The sequence below is a fragment of the Cygnus atratus genome, chromosome 8 (assembly GCF_013377495.2).
Source record: "Cygnus atratus isolate AKBS03 ecotype Queensland, Australia chromosome 8, CAtr_DNAZoo_HiC_assembly, whole genome shotgun sequence".
NCBI classification, from domain to species: Eukaryota; Metazoa; Chordata; class Aves; order Anseriformes; family Anatidae; genus Cygnus; species Cygnus atratus.
Window position 1 is genome coordinate 11,162,759 of NC_066369.1, and position 18,852 is coordinate 11,181,610.

General features: G+C 50.4%; 1 protein-coding gene across 3 annotated transcripts in view; it reads left to right on the forward strand.

The window, feature by feature from the left end:
- Nucleotides 1-3,275: 3,275 nt before the first annotated feature.
- ACBD6 (acyl-CoA binding domain containing 6) overlaps nucleotides 3,276-18,852 on the forward strand; it is an 81,942-nt gene continuing 66,365 nt past the window's right edge. For 2 of the 3 annotated variants that reach the window (XM_035537831.2, XM_035537832.2), the window contains exons 1-3: nucleotides 3,276-3,496; nucleotides 9,252-9,316; nucleotides 9,928-10,024. In XM_035537831.2, the coding sequence (XP_035393724.1) occupies nucleotides 3,311-3,496; nucleotides 9,252-9,316; nucleotides 9,928-10,024 (348 nt within the window). In that variant the 5' untranslated portion in view covers nucleotides 3,276-3,310. The remainder of the gene's footprint in view (nucleotides 3,497-9,251; nucleotides 9,317-9,927; nucleotides 10,025-18,852) is intronic. The other variant, XM_035537833.2, reaches the window with a different exon arrangement.

The window sequence follows — 18,852 nt, forward strand, 5'->3', positions numbered from 1 at the left end:
CTCTCAATGGGGGCTTCCACTCTGCCCCCAAGAGGGTATTGAGGAGAACCGTGCTACGGCTGCCCAGCTCGGATGTGGCTCTGGCCACGGCTCCTTCTCACTGAGAAACCCAGGGCACGGCCCAAACCACGGGGGGCTCAGGCCCACCGCCCTGCTGGGCAGGCAGACCCCCCGTGCGGACTGCAGCGGCAGCAGCAGGCTTCGAAGGCCGCCTGCCCGCGTCCTCCCCAGCCTCGCCGCGGCCTTCGTCGCCTGCCGGTCTCACAGCGCCGGGCCCTGTGACCTCACAGGGCCCGGCATAACATCAGGCTGCGGCTGGGCACAGCTGCTAGTGCTGGTGGTCACTGCCGGAGCTCTGCTCAGCGTGACAGCCGTCTCCAGCGTTGTTGTGTTCCTCAGGAGAGAGCAGGATGAAGCTCAGCCTGGCTCTCCTCCTGGCCGTGGCTCTGGCCATGGCTTTGTTCCGCCCGTGCGGCCAGGGCCTCTGCAGCCAGCGCTGCTGGGAGAGGGTCAGGGTCAGCAGGAGCCTTGGCACCAAGCGCCAGGTCTCCAACTGGCCCTGCAGCCTCGGCCTTTCCAGCTGCCCCAGCAGGCTCCGCCTCAGGCTGAACGCCGTGGTCCCTTCAGAGGGCCCAAAGCAACGGCCCGTCGGCACCGAGCGCCAGCCCTCCGAGCTGCCCGACCCCCTGGGCCGCTTCTGGGAATACCTTGCCCAGGGCGGGAGAGTCTGGCTGCTCTGCCATAACTGGGACGCCGTCTGCCTCCTCGGCGTGGGGCTGCTTGCCCTCGGCCTCTGGAGAACAGTACAGAGACACCGCAGACAGGTGAGTGGCGGAGACGCAGCGTGCAGGAAAGGGCCAGCCTGCGGGGAGCGGGGACCCACAGGGACCTTGGCCACGAAGGCTTTCCAGAACAAAAAAGAACAAAACCCAGCAGGCACAAGGAAGCCTCAGCAGGCCCTGAGAGGCCCTCTGCCTCTTCCCCGGGGACTCGCCCAGCCGCAGGGAGGCCCCAGCACAGCCCAGGGCCTGCTGGCGCTGTTGTGAGCCCCCATGGCTGCCCGGAGCAGTCCTGCGAGGCTGGACGCTCCCGAGGAAGCCGAGCCCAGCAGGACAGTTCTCCACCCCGCGAGCCCCCAGCCATGCCCTTCACTGTGCCTCTTCTCTTGTCGCTTCCAGGGAACGGGCCGGTGGGCCTCAGCTTCCGTGGGGACAGACCGCCAGGGAAAGGACGCTCTGGATGATTACGCCTTGCTCTGCCGGATGGAGGCCAACACTGCCTTCATGGTGAGGTGCCTGAGGCGCCTCTACCAGCTCCGCCTGCAAGAGCTCGGGCTCCCACAGCCAAGGAACAAGGCACTAAACAAGCACAGGAAAAGAAGAGCCCCCGGCGTAGCCCCGGCAAATTCATCTAGAGCGTGCACCCCGTGTACCGGCGACAGGAAAGGCAGCGCAGAGAGTGAGTGCTGCTGTCCATGGGTCTGGGGAGGCTGATGCTCCAGGAGAAAGGGGGAGAGGAGCTAGGAGAGGACAGGCACCCATGGCTGAGGGTTGCCCCGTAGGAGCCCGTGACCCAGGAGAAGGGGTACACGTCCCGGCTGCTGCCCACGTCCCTGTAAGATGGCAGTGGCCAGGGAATGCCCATGACCTGTTGGGGTAGCCCTTGGACTTAGGACCTCCAAGGCCCATGCGAGGGTAGGCATCGCACCGGGAAAAGACGCAGGTGGAAGGAAGTGCCTGGCTAATAATTCTGGCACAGCATTTTCACCCCTCTGACAGTCAGTTCTCTTCAGATTGACAGCGAGCCGGTGAGGCAGGACACACCTCAGCCCTCCGAAGGCTCCTGCGCTGAAGGCACCTCCCCTGACAACCGGATGCCAACACTGCCCTGATCACCTCCTCCCTGCATGGGCGCCACCGACATTGCCAGCTGTCCCCTGGTGGGCTGCCCGTGCCCAGCCAGCACAACAGCCAGCAGGGAATCAACATTCGTCTCATGAGGACCTCCAAGGAGAGTCCCCTTTTGCACCCTCCCAGAGGCGCCGCTGGGGCTGCTGGCATCCCAAAGGACGTGGCTCTGCTTCGTTGCTCCACAGAGGACAGCAGGAGCATGCGTGTGCAGCAGAGCTGGCTGGGGGACTCTTGGAAACTCCTGCTGGTAGCAGACCACTTCTCCCAGCTGAATAAAGATCATCCATACAGGAACTTGTGTCCTTTTGGTACCAAGGGGCTTGGGGCAGCAGCCACACGGGAGGCAGTGGGGCAAGTGAGGGCTGCTGCGTGCAGGTTTTAGAGAACACACCTGCAGAGGAATGAGGGAGCTGGGCTGGGAGAGAAGAGCTGTGAGGTGCCCCCCAGGCGCCCACGCCCCAGGAGGAGAGACCACATCCTGGCAGGGTGCCCGTGTCCCACTGAGGTTTCCTGGGGGTGCCCATGGCCCTGGGAGGTGGCAGTGGCTGGTGAGTGCCCAGGACCCTGTGAGTCATGTCCCTGGGGGACTCATTCCAGACTAACTCCACTCCTACTTCACAACGCTTTACACTTGAAGGCTCCGCATAGGGACCTGGAAAGGTTGGATCGTGGCAGAGGCCAATGGGATGAGGTTCAACATGGCTAAGTGCCGGGTCCTGCGCTTTGGCCACAACAACCCCATGCAGCGCTACAGGCTTGGGACAGAGCGACTCGAAAGGTGTGCAGAGGAAACGGATCTGGGGGTGTTGGTCGATGCCTGCCTGAACATAAGCCAGCAGTGTGCCCAGGTGGCCAGGAAGGCCACCGGCGTCCTGGCTTGTGTCAGGAATAGTGTAGCCAGCAGGGCCAGGGAGGTGGTCGTTCCCTTGTACTGAGCTCTGGTGAGGCCGCACCTCGAGTGCTGTGTTCAGCTTTGGGCCCCTCGCTATGAGAAGCACATCGAGGCCCTGGAGCGTGTCCAGGGAAGGCCTGCGAAGCTGGTGAAGGGCCTGGAACAGGAGTCCTGTGAGGGGCGGCTGAGGGAACTGGGGGTTTAGTGGACATGGTTTAGTAGGTGACACTGGTGGTAGGGGGGTGGTTGGAGGAGATGATTTTGGAGGGCTTTTCCAGCCTTAGTCCACGACAGCCAGCCTGGCCTCCTGCACCAAACTAAGGATGTGGATGCCCAGCTAAGCTTCTGCTCCCGGCGGGCTGCCGGCCCCTTTGCTGGGGAGGCGATAAGGGCTGAGGGGGCACAGCCGGCCCGGAACGCTCGTGCTCGGCTCGTTTGTCTCGCCGGGCCGCGGTGCCGCCCGTACCAGGCCCGGGGGGGGACCGGCTGTGCGGGCGGACCGGCCGCCATGGCGTCGCCCTCGGTGGCGGCCGGCAGCGGCGGTGAGGGGAGCTCGGGCTCGGGCTCGGGGGGCGCGGAGCCGCCCGGCCGCCACCTGCCCGCCCTCTTCGAGCAGGCGGCCGAGCGGCTGCCCGGCCTGCTGGGCGCCGCCAGCAAGGAGCAGCTGCTGTACCTGTACGCCCGCTACAAGCAGGTGAGGCCCGGCAGGGCCGCGGGAGAGGCCCGGGCCCGCCGCGAAATGGCCGCCCGGAGGGGGCTGGCCGGGGGGGGCGAGGGGCAGCGGCCGCGGGGAGCTCCCCGCCGGGCGCCCGGCTTCGCCAGGTCGGCGCGGTGAAGGCTGCGGGACGTCTCCCGGGCCAGGGTCCCCCCGGGCTCGGCCCGCTGACCCGGGCCCTTCGCCTGCTGCCTGCAGCCAGGGGAGCCGCAGCACGAAGCTGCTCGCCTCCGCGATGGAGAGCAGCCCGTGGGTAGGAGTCGACCGCGGCTGGCCTTCCGTGGGGCTGACAGGCAGCCAGGATGGGGCTCTGCCCCGGCTCTGCGCGGAGCGCCCACCTGCCGGCCTCCCCACGCTGCGTCTTCGGGGTTTGGATGCGGCCCCACGAAGGATGGGGCTGTGCGGGTCTGTTTGTGGTGCCCGGTAGAGATGCCTTGGTAATTCAAGCGGTTGCTTGGGCCTTAAGATACAGGATCATGGAATATTCTACGTTGGGAGATGCTCTGCAGAGGTCCCGTCCAACCTCCACCGTTCCGTGATTCTGTTGTGCTCTCGGTGATCCTGCTCGGCAGGGGGCTGGACTAGGTGCTCCTCAGGGGTCCCTCCCAACCTCGGCCGTTCTGTGAGGGACCCTTTTCCTGTTTGGTGACGCCTTTTCCCGTTTGGTCCCTGTGTATCGGCAAGCTCAGGGATGTGCCGTGTTGGAACGTGCAAGGCGACTTTCCTGCTCCTGTGGGAGAATTTATGTAAAGCAAAAGCACCAATTCAGATGCAAAGGGCTGTAATGGGCTAACGTGGAGAAACAGAAAAGTTACAATTAGTGTTGCACGTGGAAGATTAAAGAGTAAAAGTTTGAGCAGGAGTCACGTGTATGGCAAGAGATTGCCTTGACTTGAAAAATAAATGTAGAACTGAATCCCACCCGTTTGGGTTAATAGTTGAAGTTAGGCGCATGCATCTTCCCCGTGATTTTCCTCCCACACTGAATACCCTTGTCTGGCTACTGCCACTTAAAAGCATTTCTATTTTCTTCGGTGGAATATTTAATTATCCTCCAAGCTGGTGGCTCCCAGGCTGTGGTTTGTGGGCCATTAGTTGTACTGAGAGCAGGCTGGCCGCGTGAGGCTCCGTCTTCAGATTTTTCTGGTGCTTAAACAGGTCTCCAGGTTTCATTGTCCGTGTAAGAAAAAGGAGGGGAAAAAAAGTGCCAGGAAAACTTAAGAACTAAGACCGTGATGAGAATGAGGTGAAAAGAAAGGACTTCGGTGCAAATGCTTTGTAAGTGTCGTAGCTGGAAAAGGGGAGGTGTCGCTGATGTACTTCTCTGTGAATGTCAGCAGACTCCAGAGGATTTACTGGGGTTGTCTCTGTAAGAGCAACAGAGTATTTCATGTTTTAGTTAAAAAAGACTAAAATGGGAGACTATTGCACAATGTTTGATACCAGGCAGAAACAGCAGCAATCAGCATTGTCAGCACAGGTTTCCAGTCCCCTCCAGCCGAGGGGCCCTTCCGTCCCCTCCGCCTCTGTCCCTCTTGTCCCTGGCCAAGCAGGATGCAAGAGAAGTGCCCGCGTGCTCCTTGGCTCGGGGCTGTGTCGGCTCCCTGGTTTCTGCGCCTCCGGTGCCGGCTAGCACAGCTGCTGCGCGATTAGGCTCTGCTAACTTTGAGTTTTGCAGCGTTTTGGGCTTTTAATCAAAACGATGGTGCTTAATGCGAGTTTTCTCTGTTTAATTACAGCAGCCGTATCAGTATGCGTAATGGGCTGCTAATATATTACGCCGGTGGACAGTAGTATTGCTCGCACACAAAAGGTGCTGACTCAGATCTGTCCGCTGCCCTTGATTTGGCATCCTTGTCTTTCCTCTGCGTAGTGCTTTATGTCACTAAGGGCTTTGATTTAAGACGCAGCACCGTCATAAAAGGGGTGACAGTAACAGCTGAGCTCTCTGTTAAAATCCTGCGTATTATTTATTTCGAACTGTTTGGGTATATAACCGTTTTCCTGGGATTTTATTACCTTTTATTGGAGGCCATTTCAGGGTTTTATTACTTTTCTCTCTGATTTTGTTTATGTGTCAGAGACTTGAAAATAAGGGAATTGCTTAGTTGTCATCTCCAGTGAGCTTTTTAGAAGATGTTGCTGAGTTTACGACTCAGGGGAAGAGCAGGCTGCTTGGCAGGGCGCTCGCCTGGGACTCGTTTTGTTTCTGCCCCCGCTTTCTGCGTGGCGTCGGGCAGATCGCTTGTCCTGCCCGCCTTGAGCCTGCAGCGGTAAGGTGAAGGTGGTAGCGCTCGTCTGTCTGCTGGGAATGCCAGAGAGGGGGGCTCGGGAGCTGTGGTGATGGAGACCAGTAGGGCATTTGTCGTTCAAAGCAGGGAGGGGGTCCAGACCCTCCCTGGGAGTGACCCGAGGCTGGGGAAGCCGCCCCGCCAGCAGGATGCTCCGGGCTGCAAACCCAGTGCCGCTGGCAGAGCGGGGCTTGTGCTGCCCCTGGTGAGGGTAGGCTCAAGGATGTAATCCTATTTACACGGCTTGCACGTGTGGTAGGACGTTACGCCACGGCTCCGCCCTGCAAACAGGCCTTTCTGCTCGCGGATTCGGGTTGCACACAGCGCGGGGGTGGAAGCGGCGCGGTGTTACAGCACGACTGGGTTAGGGCCCTGGTGTTCTGCAGTTACGTCCCTTATTTTCCCTTACGCCCCGCTTGTTACCGGTCTGACAGAGCTTTCCCACAGGTGTGTGGGACGCAGCTTAGGGCAGGAACGGATCAGAAGTCCCACCCTGAAGAATTTCGGTTTACTTGGTCCGTGTGCAGTTAGAGGTTAGTCCCGCCGTCCTCGGAGCTGAGTCGGTCTGCTCTGGTTGTTACTGCTGCGTGGGGAGCCTGCAAGTGGGGTTCACCTTAAGGGATTTCTGAGCAGCTGAGAATATTTGGCTGGGACTCCCCGCTGTATAAATGCGTTAGTTGAAAAATTAGCACGGAGCAGTTTTTTCCCCACCGCCGGGAAGAAAAAACAAAACAGTTGTGGTGTAACGAGTAAGGAGAATCTCGGGGGTTTCCACGGTACGACCCAACAGCTGAGATTTTACGTGGTGGTACGCAGCGCTGACACGTCTCTGAGCTTTTCTGAACGTCATGACCTTCAGCCGTCAGGTGAAGGCGTCAGCCAGGGCTTCTAAATTTCCACTTTGGCCACAAACGCAGACGCATCCCATTCAGAGCTGCCTGGGTCAGCTTTTTGCACGGTTCGGGAGTGTGAAGCTTGCTGGTGGCCGCACGGAGAAGCGATACTAGGAAAGTATTTCATACCTTCTGGCTGCCTTTTCTTTTCAGTGCGGCTGATGAGCAGTTTGTGTTGGTATATTTAGCTAAAAATCCCCTTCCTTGGCTAACGGGCTCCAGTCTGCTCTAATGTTGGGTTCCTGTTTGGCTCCTGCTGCATTATGGAGTCCTGCAGCAGAAAGAAGGGAGCCAAGAATTTTTTCTTCTTCTCTCCAGCAAAAGCACTGCAAGCCTTTTTAATATATCTCAAAATAGCAAACAAGGCACACGCGTACTTTTTTTTCCCGCTCTTGATGGATGAAATTTAACTACCGTTCCTTGATTTGTATTGCTATTGATGTTACTAACAGTCTTTTCAGTGCTGGAACGGCCTCTGAATGCCAGATCTAGAGAAAAGAAACTGCTGTCTTGTTTTGACGATGGCAGCGAACAATTAATATTAAAAAAGATGATATTTCTTTGATCTGGCTTGGCCGGTTTTTACTACAGAATTGCCAGGCAGGCATTTTCCACCCAGATAATGAATTCGCATTTTGTTTCCGTGTTTCTTTTGTTTTATGGAACAAGTGGTCCAGTCCATATCTGAGCACAGGAGGAAGCATTTACAATACAAATGGGCCGTGACTGATTTATGGGGCTTAACTGCTGCTAGTCCTCTCCCCCCTTCCTCCATGAAACGTGATGTGTTGTTTTAAAGGCCGGCTCAGATGTCCAAATTTGAATGGCCTGCTTACGAGGAGATGGTCAGATGTGCAGAAAATTAATTTCAGTTAGTCACTCATATCCTCTAGCACTTCAGATGAAAACACGGTGTAACTAATAAATATCTCTCAGCATGGGCACTCTCGCTCTAAGGCCTGATTAATGGTTCCATCCTCGGCAGAAAATCCCCACCCTGCTAAGGTGAAGAATTGTTGGTTGGTTTAAGCACTTTACCTGCCTGAACGCTGGAGCATATTCCATTTACAAACGAAAAATAACGGGTGGATGCAGTTTGGTGTTGCTCGGCTAACAACGTGTTTGTCCGGCAGCCTTTGCCCACCTCCAGGCCGTGCCTGCCTGCAGGCGGGCGATGGGAAGGGCGGCGTGCTACAAAGGGTGTCCTGGCCTTCTGTTACCCCCGCGGGACATACACTGCTTTCCTGAAGCTGAATGTAAAAAAGAAATAATAAAAATCCACGCTTCGTGTAAGTCCATTCCCTACCACGGTGGTATTTTCATTTCAGTTGGATCCGTTTTGCCGAGACACCTGTGTGCCAAGGGCTTTGCTTTGTAAGAGGAAGGGGCGCTGATGGCAGCCGGGTCTGGGGAGCCCTGACCGCATTCACCGGCAGGGACAGAGGCACATTCATGTCTAAATTCTCCTGAGCTGACTTTCAAGAAAACGTTGCCGCGTCTCAGTCTTCTCACTGCTCTGTTCCTGAGACGGTCTCAGCGGCGGACACCTCGCAGCAGCGTGCCTGTGCCGTTGGAGCCGCGGGCAGGGGAAGCCTTTGTCCGTCCTCTCCATTCCCTTTTGTGGGTGAGCTTGTAACGGAGATAGGGCTGCTAGACCCTACTGAAATGAAAGAAACGGCCGTGTATGTCAAATCAGTACGTCTTGCTATGAAAACCCGTCTGAGGCCCCCTGGTGCTAAGTCCCTTTCACGCTTTTACATCGGGAACTGTTTGGGAACCTCGGCAGTTCTGGCGTTTCTGAGCTAGAGTGGGGCCAGAGAAGTGGCGTGCAGGATCAGGCGTGCGCCTCTGCTGGGGCGGTACCCATCCCCTAATTCTGGCTTGGTGCTCTTCCTGTTACTTCTCCCTTTCCCCCTTTTCACTTGTGCCTCCTCGTGACAGACTGCTTCATCTCGGGCGGTTCTGCTCAGGCCTCGACGACGTGTTCCGCTCGCGGAGTGCTTCCTGTGCAGCCAGATGCCTCGGGGCTGACTCAGAAGCTGCTTGGCATTCCTTCCCCCTGAGTTTGTCCCCTTGCCTTCCAGAGGACCTTGAAAATAATTAAGCAAAGCCTGTTTACTCAAACTTGGTGCGGAAGCAGGTGAATTTCATCCTTAATGAGTAATCATCTCTGTAGAAACCCTAATCAACAGATTTTTTCTTGATACTGGTGGAGAATGAGGCATTTGGCTGAGTAATAAACATAACATTAAGTGAGAAATCACTTGCTGGTGATCCCTGTTGGGTAATGCATGCAAAAGAAATGAGCTGCCTAACAAAATTGCTTCCCTTGCATCACACAAAGCAAGCACAGCGATGCAGAGGTAACTGTGTAGTAATTGAGAGCCCTGAAACAAGGGTAAAACACAGTTGGGTGTCAGTACTTTCCGTCGAAAACCATTCATCTGGCACAAGAATAAAAATACCCCGAGCCATCCGAACCTGGTATTTTCTTATGCAAGTTCCCTTCCCTTTGGTTTGTTCTAACAGAAGGAAATTTCTTTTCTTTAGGTGAAATTCGGAGCCTGTAACACTCCGAAGCCAAGCTTCTTCGATTTTGAGGGGAAGCAGAAATGGTAAGAGGAAATCCTTGTGAACCCTAGATATTTCTGGCTCTAGTTTGCGTTGCATCTTGTCGCCTCTGTCGATAGATTACAGACGTGACTTAGAGGAGGTCAAATTTAGAGTGTCTGCCACAGGATGGCTTTTGTTTAATATGGACAACAATGCAGTTTTTCTTGTGCAAGTAGAGGTATATTGGTGTCATCTGGGTACCGGCCTGCGATGTGACAGACACACGATCAGGTCAGAGTTCTCAGCCTGAGCTGCTTGCGGCCCTGCCTGATGCTGACACGAAGTACCAGACGCTTGGACTTACCTTGTGCATCCACAGCTGGTCTCCGTACAATGAAAATTTGGTGAAAACAGCTACAGCTTTATCTTGCGAACACAAAGTATGTTCCAGCCTAGATCTGGATCCCCTGAAAGACACTTCTGTGGTGGAGTGCTGCACTGACAGTAGTCATGGCTTCACTGAAACGTTGACTGCTTCCAGTTGAATGGAAGATGGCTTTACACCCCCTAAAAACATATATGTGATTCTGATTGCCCTGTTCCACCGTTGACACTGTAAAAAGACATTGTGCTGTCTCCGAGTGGCCCGCTGATATTTTGCTCTCTGTCCTAGGGAAGCCTGGAAAGCCCTGGGGGACACCAGTCCTCATCAAGCTATGCAGGAATATGTGGCTACAGTGAAAAAACTGGACCCCAGTTGGAACCCGCAGGTAGGAAACGTGAGAAGGCTGTTTGGAAAACAAACCCACGGTTGTGTCTTTTCAAAGCCAGTAACGGTTCAGCTTCACACAGATTTTAATTGCTGCGTAGGAAGCTTCATTCTGAGCAGATTAAACTCTAAATCCATTTTAAAACTCCCCTTTTGTTAAGACTGAAACTTGAAGAACCATCTTTTTCGTTCGTAATTATCTTCATTACACATGCGCAGGGCTGATTTGGCTGTAGTGATCTAATTTATTTTGCTTTTATCGGTTCATGCTGTATTTAGCATGTAAGGATACTTTTTATCCTTTTCTCATCTTTGTCTTTTCAACTACTATTTAAATGTTGATCAATACAAAGTAATCTCCATAAAAGTGATGTGAACTGAATGATCAATTCTGAAAATGTTTCCTTTTTGTTTCAATACAGCAAATTACCAAATCTGATTATGATTCGGTGCTCCAACATAACAAGCATATTTTTAAGCCCTGTATGTGTTTGTTATAGGGAGATTGTACTGTCATCTTAATTAACCTGCCTTTCATCTGCCAGGTTTATTACTTGATTGAGTATTTAAGGATATCTCTCTGTTTATAGACTGATTTTTATATAATTTTTTAAGAGGATTGGATTTTGGAAAAATACTGCTTTTAACTGGAGTTAGAATGGAGATATTTTACTAACAGCAAAATGCTGAACGCATAGTAATTTCTTTCCACAGTAGGAAATTGATTCTTTTTTTGTCTTGCACTTTGGAAGCAAATTCTAGTTTGAGCACCAGCCTATGAATCAAGAATTTGATTCTCAGTTGTCTTCTGGTACTGCTCTTCAGTCTTAAGAGTAATTGTCGTCTTTGCTAGCTCATGTTCCATGGGTTTGATCCTGGTTTTGCAGCAGGTGTTGTTTAGAGAGAACCCTTTTTAATACCTTTGGGAAAAAGTTTTGTGTGCTGTACAGTGTGGTTAGCAAAAGTCAGCCACATGCTGTGTGAATTCTTGTCCGATCTAAAATGGTCATGCAGAAATATTCAGGATTCTACCTAAATTTTTAAAAATTACGAGGAAGCTATCTAGCAGCATAAAGTGAAACATCCTGAATATTTATTAAACAGTGACCAAAAAAATAAATAATTCTTGAACCTTTTGTGTGTAGAGCTTGTGTTTGTTTTGTCATCATGCATAATTTTTCACGCATGATGACAAGTTCAGCTTTGGGCACTCTTCTCACTTCATTGCTTCAGAGAAATACCTTTTTCACAGGCGTCACCTTCATGTTACAAAGCTGTCAGCTAGGAAAGGGGAATAATCTAGTAGTTTTCAGATCTTTTTTTAAGAAGCCATATAGCAAACGAGGAATGGTTTGCAGTGCTGCTCCTCCTGTCTTCCCCTGAGGTGAGGAATGAATGTGTTAGCATGTTTCTTCTTTTGCATACCCCTGTCCCCAGGACTCAGCAGAAACTAGAGCGTGTGGGGTGATGCTATTGCACCAGCGTGTTTGCTCTTTCATGTGTTGTGCCGTCCTCCCTTGTTTATGCATGGTTGATGCAAGAAGTGGGGGTTTGCAGCATTAAAGAGCAATGCTAGAGCTTGAGCAGAAGCTTCTGTGTCAATAGCAGGGCTGAGGGCATCTGAGTGGTTTAAAGACGTGTGATTCTGTTTCTTCAAATGCTTTCCGTTGCAGCTTTTCAACAGATAAGTTTCTCTCACTCATGTAACCGTGTATTTCTTGACCTTTTGAAACCAATGGTTTTCTCCTCTGTGTGGTCTCAGTGCATGGCATTGTCTGGTTTACTGTCCCTTCACCACTGCACAGGTACCTTGCTGCTTGTCCTTATCCCTTTTGCCCTATTCCTTGCCTATTCCTAGCTAGAAACCTGTTAAAAGAGCCGTGAGAGCTTTACATTGAAGGAATCTGCTCAGCTGCAGAAAGGCCTAACAGGAAGTTAAAAGAGCAGAGAATGCAGTTTAAAAGTTAGCATTAGAGCACACGTGACTTTGGTTTCTTTACAAGAAGTAATCTGTCCTTCCTACTATATTTTTATTTTAATTCCACTTGTCTACAACCAAAATCCTGCCAGGATTCTTCTTGTTCTTTGATCTGTCTCATGCTGCAATTTTTTTCCTACCACATCCACCTTCTGGAGCCACGAGAGGGAGCTCTGTTCTTTAAAATGATGGAGGTATGTGCGTCAGGGGACAGTGATGGAATAATAGCAATGTGCGTCTTCAAATTTCAAATTGGATTTATAGAAAAGATCTGTAGCAACATTACAAGGTTCTTCATCACTGTCATTGTCTCCTTTCCATGCTCACCTGCTGAGCTCTTTTGAATTTCTCTTGTGTTCGCTAGATTGTGAATGAAGTACTCCTAGTGTTTGGTAAACGCGACATAAAGCTTGGTACAAATTTGAAAAGTTCAGCTTTTGGATCATTATGGATCGCAGACAGCAATTAGAGTACGAAGGTGTCACATTTCTCATTGTGTAGCTTCATGAATTTTGCTGTCGGAAGCTGTCCCGATACTGCCTGCGTATTTTCTCTTCAGCTGCTCACTTCGTCCCTTAAAGTCGTCCTTGTGTTATCTTCAATCCTCCTCCTCTCTGGTTTCATACATTTGCAAAGGGTATTTAATGTCTTGATCCTTTAGTACTAAGTATGCAAAACATAAAACTTGGGAACACCATGTAGATAGACAGATAACTTCCCCAAGAGATTTGTTTGCTCTGTAGCCTTCGGGCTGTCTGTTCGTAATAAATAGAACGGAAATAAATGCAGTGGTTTTCGTGCTGTCTCAACGTATCCACTTCTTTCACTTTTCTTGATGATTCCTTGATTCATTCTTTCGTGTTGACCTTGCAGTTTCTCAGTGCATTGAACTTTAGTACATTTTCAGCATCAGACTGCTCTAATTTAATAGTTTTTCTTTGTTTTCAATGGGGACAAAACCGCAGTGAACGTGTACTGATGCAACAGGAGCATCCTGAATTTGTGTTCAGAAGCACCGAGAACACCAGTAACAGGCAAAATCCGACCACCTTCTTCCTGTTCCTGCCTGGAGGCTGGAGTACCTGCAGTTCATTAGGAGACAACTGAATGTGGAGATGCAGCGCCCACAGCTATTTCCTGCTCCGTGAAGCTAGAATGCTGCTTTTGACAGTAGTGGGGCAGCTGTTGGGTCATCTCCGTGGCCATTTCCCATGTGTTTTAGCTGCTTCTTCATCCTTGCCACCAGCAGGCTGTCTGATACAGTCATGCCTAATCTCTTCTAGGAGAACTTTTCTCTAAAACCTAGAAAGAAAGGAGATCTTTAAAATAGCAGATATCATAAAGTATATTGAGGTAAGATCCATTATCTTTACGTTCACAAAGCTGCTGCATTTATCTTGAACCCAGAAGTCTATAACCACTAATCGCAATTGCCTTTTGCAGTTGGACATTCCCTGTTGGCGTGGTCTTCTGATGTTTTGTGTTGTAGGTTGTTTTGCTCCTTTTCCCCAGAGCAGCTGTTAGGAGGTCAGGATTCAACTCCTGTCTTGATTCTCCTCTTGGTGCCGTCTACCTTCCTCATCTTCTACCTTTTGTCACATCTTTTGTTTCTTGTTCTTTCTTCTGAGTCATTCCTTTTAGTCTGGAGTTCCAGGCAGCGAAAAGGTAATTGCTTGGACCAGCTCAGCTCCATTTGCATATTTCAGAGACATCACCTGTCCTTAAAGTCTATTCACTCTTTCTCCAGAGCACAGAATAATTTATGAAGCAATTCTTCTGTGTTCTCTATTCTTAAATAGAAATGTTTTATGCCGTCAACACATCTGACTGCTTCGGAGAGGTATATGTGTGCCGGCTGCTTCGCTTCTCATACTTTCACCTGTCGTATTCCTGCCTCGCTGGCAGCAAATGACATGTTGCTTTCTGTGCCTTTTGCTGATGTGTGTGAGAGTTCAGCAGCGATATCCATCTGCGCTCCCTGCCAGCCACCTACCCCGTATTGCCTACACGTTTCCCCCTGTGTCACGCTGGGGCTCTGCGGCACCTACTCTCGGGGCGTTATCCTAGTGTCAGCAGTGGTTTGGCTGTTCTGGGGAGATTCACATTTGCAAACTGAGTGCCTTGCATCTCCGTGCAATAACTTTGTTCTCCTGTATGTCACTGCCTGCTGTATACTTGGGCACTGATAGTGCTCGACATTTTTGAGGCGTTCTTAGCGGCGATATTTGCTTTTCCACAGACGCTCTAATCTCTCTGGCATGTATTTGGTGTCACAGAAATCCCGAGTGGATTTACGCCTCTAGATGTTTCAGACCTCGCATCAGCACGGGAGTTGGGTCTGTCCACAGGCATGGACCACGCCGAGGCAGGAGCAGGATAGCACTCAGCACCACTGTATGCACCTCTCCGACCGAGTCCCTTTTGCAAGGGACCGGGGTGGAGGTGTGCACACCACGTGCAGCGAGGCAGTTAGGAGCTGTTATTGATCGCTTCTTGTAACAAGATGGTTATGTGGCACGGCTTGGACAATAAAAATAAATAATAAAGAAAGCATCCAGATCTGCTCATCAGTTTTAGCCTTCCATTTGCTGATTGCAGTTTTGGCATCTCTTGATTCTAAATATTTTCTTCTGCTGTTTCTTATATTGCACATTTACCAGTTCCGATCTCAACAACCTGTCATGCGACTAACTTCAGCGGGGCACCCTTCCCGAACCGTTGCAGAGGCCTTCTTTCTGTTTGCTTTGACAGCTGAAGTTTGCCAGAGGTCTTCCTGATTTTCTGTATGTATAACAGGAAAAAAACTGGGCATTTTAACTAACTGTAATTCAACCTCACCAATAACACACAAAGTAAGATTTCCGCTGTGTAACAAGGGAAGCTGCATCTTAGGAATCCCAACAGCAGAGATGCATCTCTAAGGAGAGCAGAAATAGAGCTTGAATTCTAAGAAAATAAACGTTTGCCAAATGTCTTCTAAGCTCTCAGAGGTTTGAAGTTCCAGTGCTGATGTTTACGGGGAAGAAAGCTGTTTTTCACCTATTGTCCTGTGCTTTGTTTGGGTAGAGGAGGATTGATTTCTCTGCACTCTGGACCAAGTCAGCAGGAGTAAAATACCTCTGCTGCTGCTGGTGTGTGGGAGTACCGAGTCGTGGCAGTCGGAGCAGCCAGGAGAGGACCCCTGGGATTAGGCAGCCTGTCTCATAAAAAGGAAAACAAACTGCAGAGCGAAGAAAAAAGCAAAAGCACCGGTGCTGTGGGCTCAGAGCAGTCCAGAAAGCTGGAAAGCCTGCAGGTGTAACGCAGATTGATTTGGTCAGTGGCCAGTGGGTGTTTTTGCAGGGAGTACTGCAGGGGGCAATATTTGCTCAGGTGGGTGGCCAGTTGCCCTGTTCCCTCCTCCTCCTCCATTGCTGTAGAAATAACCTTCCCCTGTCACGTTTTAAATGCAACAGGCGAGTTGAGAGAAACTAAAACGTGGGAAAAGGCATTTGTAACTCAAGGATACGGTGGAAGGTGAAACAACTTCTAGGCTTGCAGCAGAGCTGCGTGTGTGCATCGTAGGAGGTTGCACCACGTGTTACCAAAGTGTTTTAACAATTGATTTAAATTGATGACCCTCTTGTATTTAAGTAGCACCTCCAAGGCAATTTAGGTTTTCTGCAGTGACTCAAATGTAAACTGTATCCGCGTATGTTAACAGGCATTTTGAAATCCAAACCTGATTTTATTTTATTTTTTTTTTTTAAATATAAACTTGGGCTCGGTGCTCAAATTTGTCCTCTTCGTGTCTGTCCAGAGCATGAAGCTTTGCTCTTTTGCAGTCTATAGGTTTTATATTTGGTCAACTTCTAAGAACTACGTTAGCAAATGATAAATCATATGATGTAGTTTCAGATCGAAATATGCGGATTTCCTGCAGGCTGACGATTTCTTCTGGAAATTAAGAAATACATCAGAAGAACTGTGGTCTGTAAACAAAACGAGCGCACCCATCACGTTTTCCTGTTTTGTCTGTCAGTCAAACAGATGTCACCCTTGATGATCTGTCCAAGCAACCACTGTTTGGGGTTGGGAAAGAGAAGCAGGGTGGTGTAGGCAGGATTACAAGGGGGATGGGGAGAGCAGGAAGGAGAAGACGTGTTTGGGTCTCTTGCCTGTCACAAGCAGCAGTGTGTTCAGGCACCCGCTGTGTGCTTAGTTTGGGTTAATGCCTCAATTTCTTTCTTTCGTAGTATAAAACTAATGTAATTGCATCAGGTGGAGTGGGGACTACGTGGAATTATGGCTGTGCTCCTTAAAGCTTGCGTCCTTGCGCCGTGCTAATGCAGCACGCCGGGGAGAGGAGCCTCCTGCATGCTGCACAGCAGTGCTGCCGGTGGCCTTGCTCCTCTCCGTCCTGATTTCTTTCTGGGTTTGTGCGGGTCTTTGTGTGCCAGTTCGTGCCCGGTGAATCTTTTGTTTGACTCTGTTTGGTTTTGTTTCACCCAGATGCCAGTAATTGTTCTGAACAACAAAAACGGTAACAAAATGCTGAAAACAGGCAGCGCTGCCTGCTATCTGTTTTGAAAGCTCCCACCTCAACGGATGGCCACTCTCTGGAAGATGCAAATCACTGAGATAATTGATAAACTAATCAGAATTTCTCCTTGTAAGAAAAATAAAAATAAAATAAAAGGCACAACAGCAAGCCTATATTTTTCTAATTGTCTTTAACAAAGAAGAAAGCACTAGGAAATTGTTAAAACAAAAACCAGCCAACCCCTGGGATCCACCCCACACTTCTGGCTCTGGGATGTGTAAGGGACTGCGGTGCCCTGTGGGTTTGGGCAGCCTTACAAACTGCAGAGTTGCTTTTTTTTTTTTTCTTCAGCCCAGCTCAGGTATGTGTGTTTGCTGTATGTCCTGAGAGGGTTAGATCTTAACACCCAGGATGGTTCTTCCGCCCTGCTGCCTTTTGCAGCAGTGCGAGGGGCAGGGGCAGCCTCCAGCATGCAGGCGCAGGGAGGCAGCGGTCGGTGCAGCCTTGCTGTGGGAGGGAGCAGCCTGTGCCGTGCCACTCATGTGTCCCTTACTCTAACACGCAAGCCAACAGGCAGAGCGACCCATTTTATTTCATCAGACTTGGGAAAACAGCAGTTCTTTAGCTGCACAAGTTACGCCTTAAATGCTTTGCTTTTGGTGCAGTTTCTTTTTTCGCTGTTTTCTTGTTCCCCGTGCACGATGCAGTATAACGGCACGCTGCAAACACAAAATAAATTTCCCAGTTCTTTTGAAATTAAGGTGGAAGATGTTGTATCCCTTACTGCTCTACATTTTCTCATGTGAATGCTTCATTATTTTAGTTTTGAAGTATTTGATAGAGGTCCTTCTTGTAAACCAAAGTGTCCGTGGGTCATTTGCTACCTTGCTGTCTCTTTGCAGATGTAAGTGCGTTTATCAGCTGTATTCATGCAAGAAAGCTCAACTCCGGCATACCAAGTAGGAGGCAGCGCGTTGTTTACCTGCTTTGTTATGAGGACTGCTGTGCTCTGAGCAGCAGCTGGAAACTCAGCTCCCTACTTATATTTACTGCTTTTAAAAGCAGCGCAGGCTGATGGGCAGGGAAAAGTCCTCACTCAGGGCTGTGCTGACACCGCTGCCAGCCATCGGGCTGTGTTAGCTGAGGTGAGGGAGGGGATTGATGGACAGTCCGTGCAATTTCTGCTCCGAACAACGGCAGCAGAGGCGGATGCTGGCGGCTGTGCACCATGAACCCACGTGAGGATGAGGATGGAGCCGTCAGATGTCCCACGGGTGCCTGGTTCTGGCGAGTCGCTCACACCCGCTTGTGGGGCTGCCAGCACCGGGGTCTGGGCTCTGCCCGGGGACATGCTTGATAGGTGAGGTCTCTCTTCTCTGCAGCTGCATTTCGCTGTAGCACAAAACAAAACGCCAGATCCAGAGTGAGATTTTTCAGGTTTTTGGACTCCTGGTTCTGACAAGCTGTGCGTAAGTGAAGAAGTTGAAAAGAGCAGGTGTTTCCTAGTGGAAATAGAAACAGCTGGAACGCGTGTCGGTCTCCCACCCCCCGGGAGTCTGTTGGATTGTTCTCTTTGATTTTACATCTCCGTGGAAATTTATGGTCGTAGCACCTTTTATTTATGACGTTGCAATCCTCGGTCAAGCAATTGATTGAAATACAGCAGTGCCAAGCTGCGAGCCTGTATTTTAGAAAGGTTAGAGTTTAGAAAGCAAAGCAGCAATGCAAAGTTGTATATTGAAAGCTGCACTAGAAACCTGTACGGAGGCTGTCTGGGCTGCTGTGTTCCTGAACTTCTTTAAAGTAAAGAATTACCGTGACAAGGATTTATACCTTTTCGCTCTGCTACCATTTAAGCTGCCTGGTGTTGCTGAAAACATGGTGCTTACCAGATATGCAGTCTTACTAGCGCTGCTAACTTCTGCATATAAGAATATTCGTCCGTATTTTTCCAGCTCACATCAGCAGGGGCCATGTACTGTTAGTGTAGTGTGTGCAGAGTCATATAGTCTCTCACAGCTGCTCGGGAATGTAGTAGTACTTGTCTTCTGGGACTGCAAGCAAGAAATCAGAGGGCTTATCATTTTTAGCTGCCAGTACAGAGGCTTTGGTTAAACATTTAAGCAAAGAGGAAATAGTTTGCCTTTTGAATATGTCAGTGAATTCATTCCTATCACCTCGCTTTAATTTATATAAAAAGAAATCTTGTACTATATTGAAACTTACTGAGAGAAATAATAATTAGGGATGTGGCTCTGCTTGCTGCTGCAGCATAGTGATGTGTGTGGCGTCCTGACATCGTGATTCCTGGCTTGCTGGTGGATTAAAA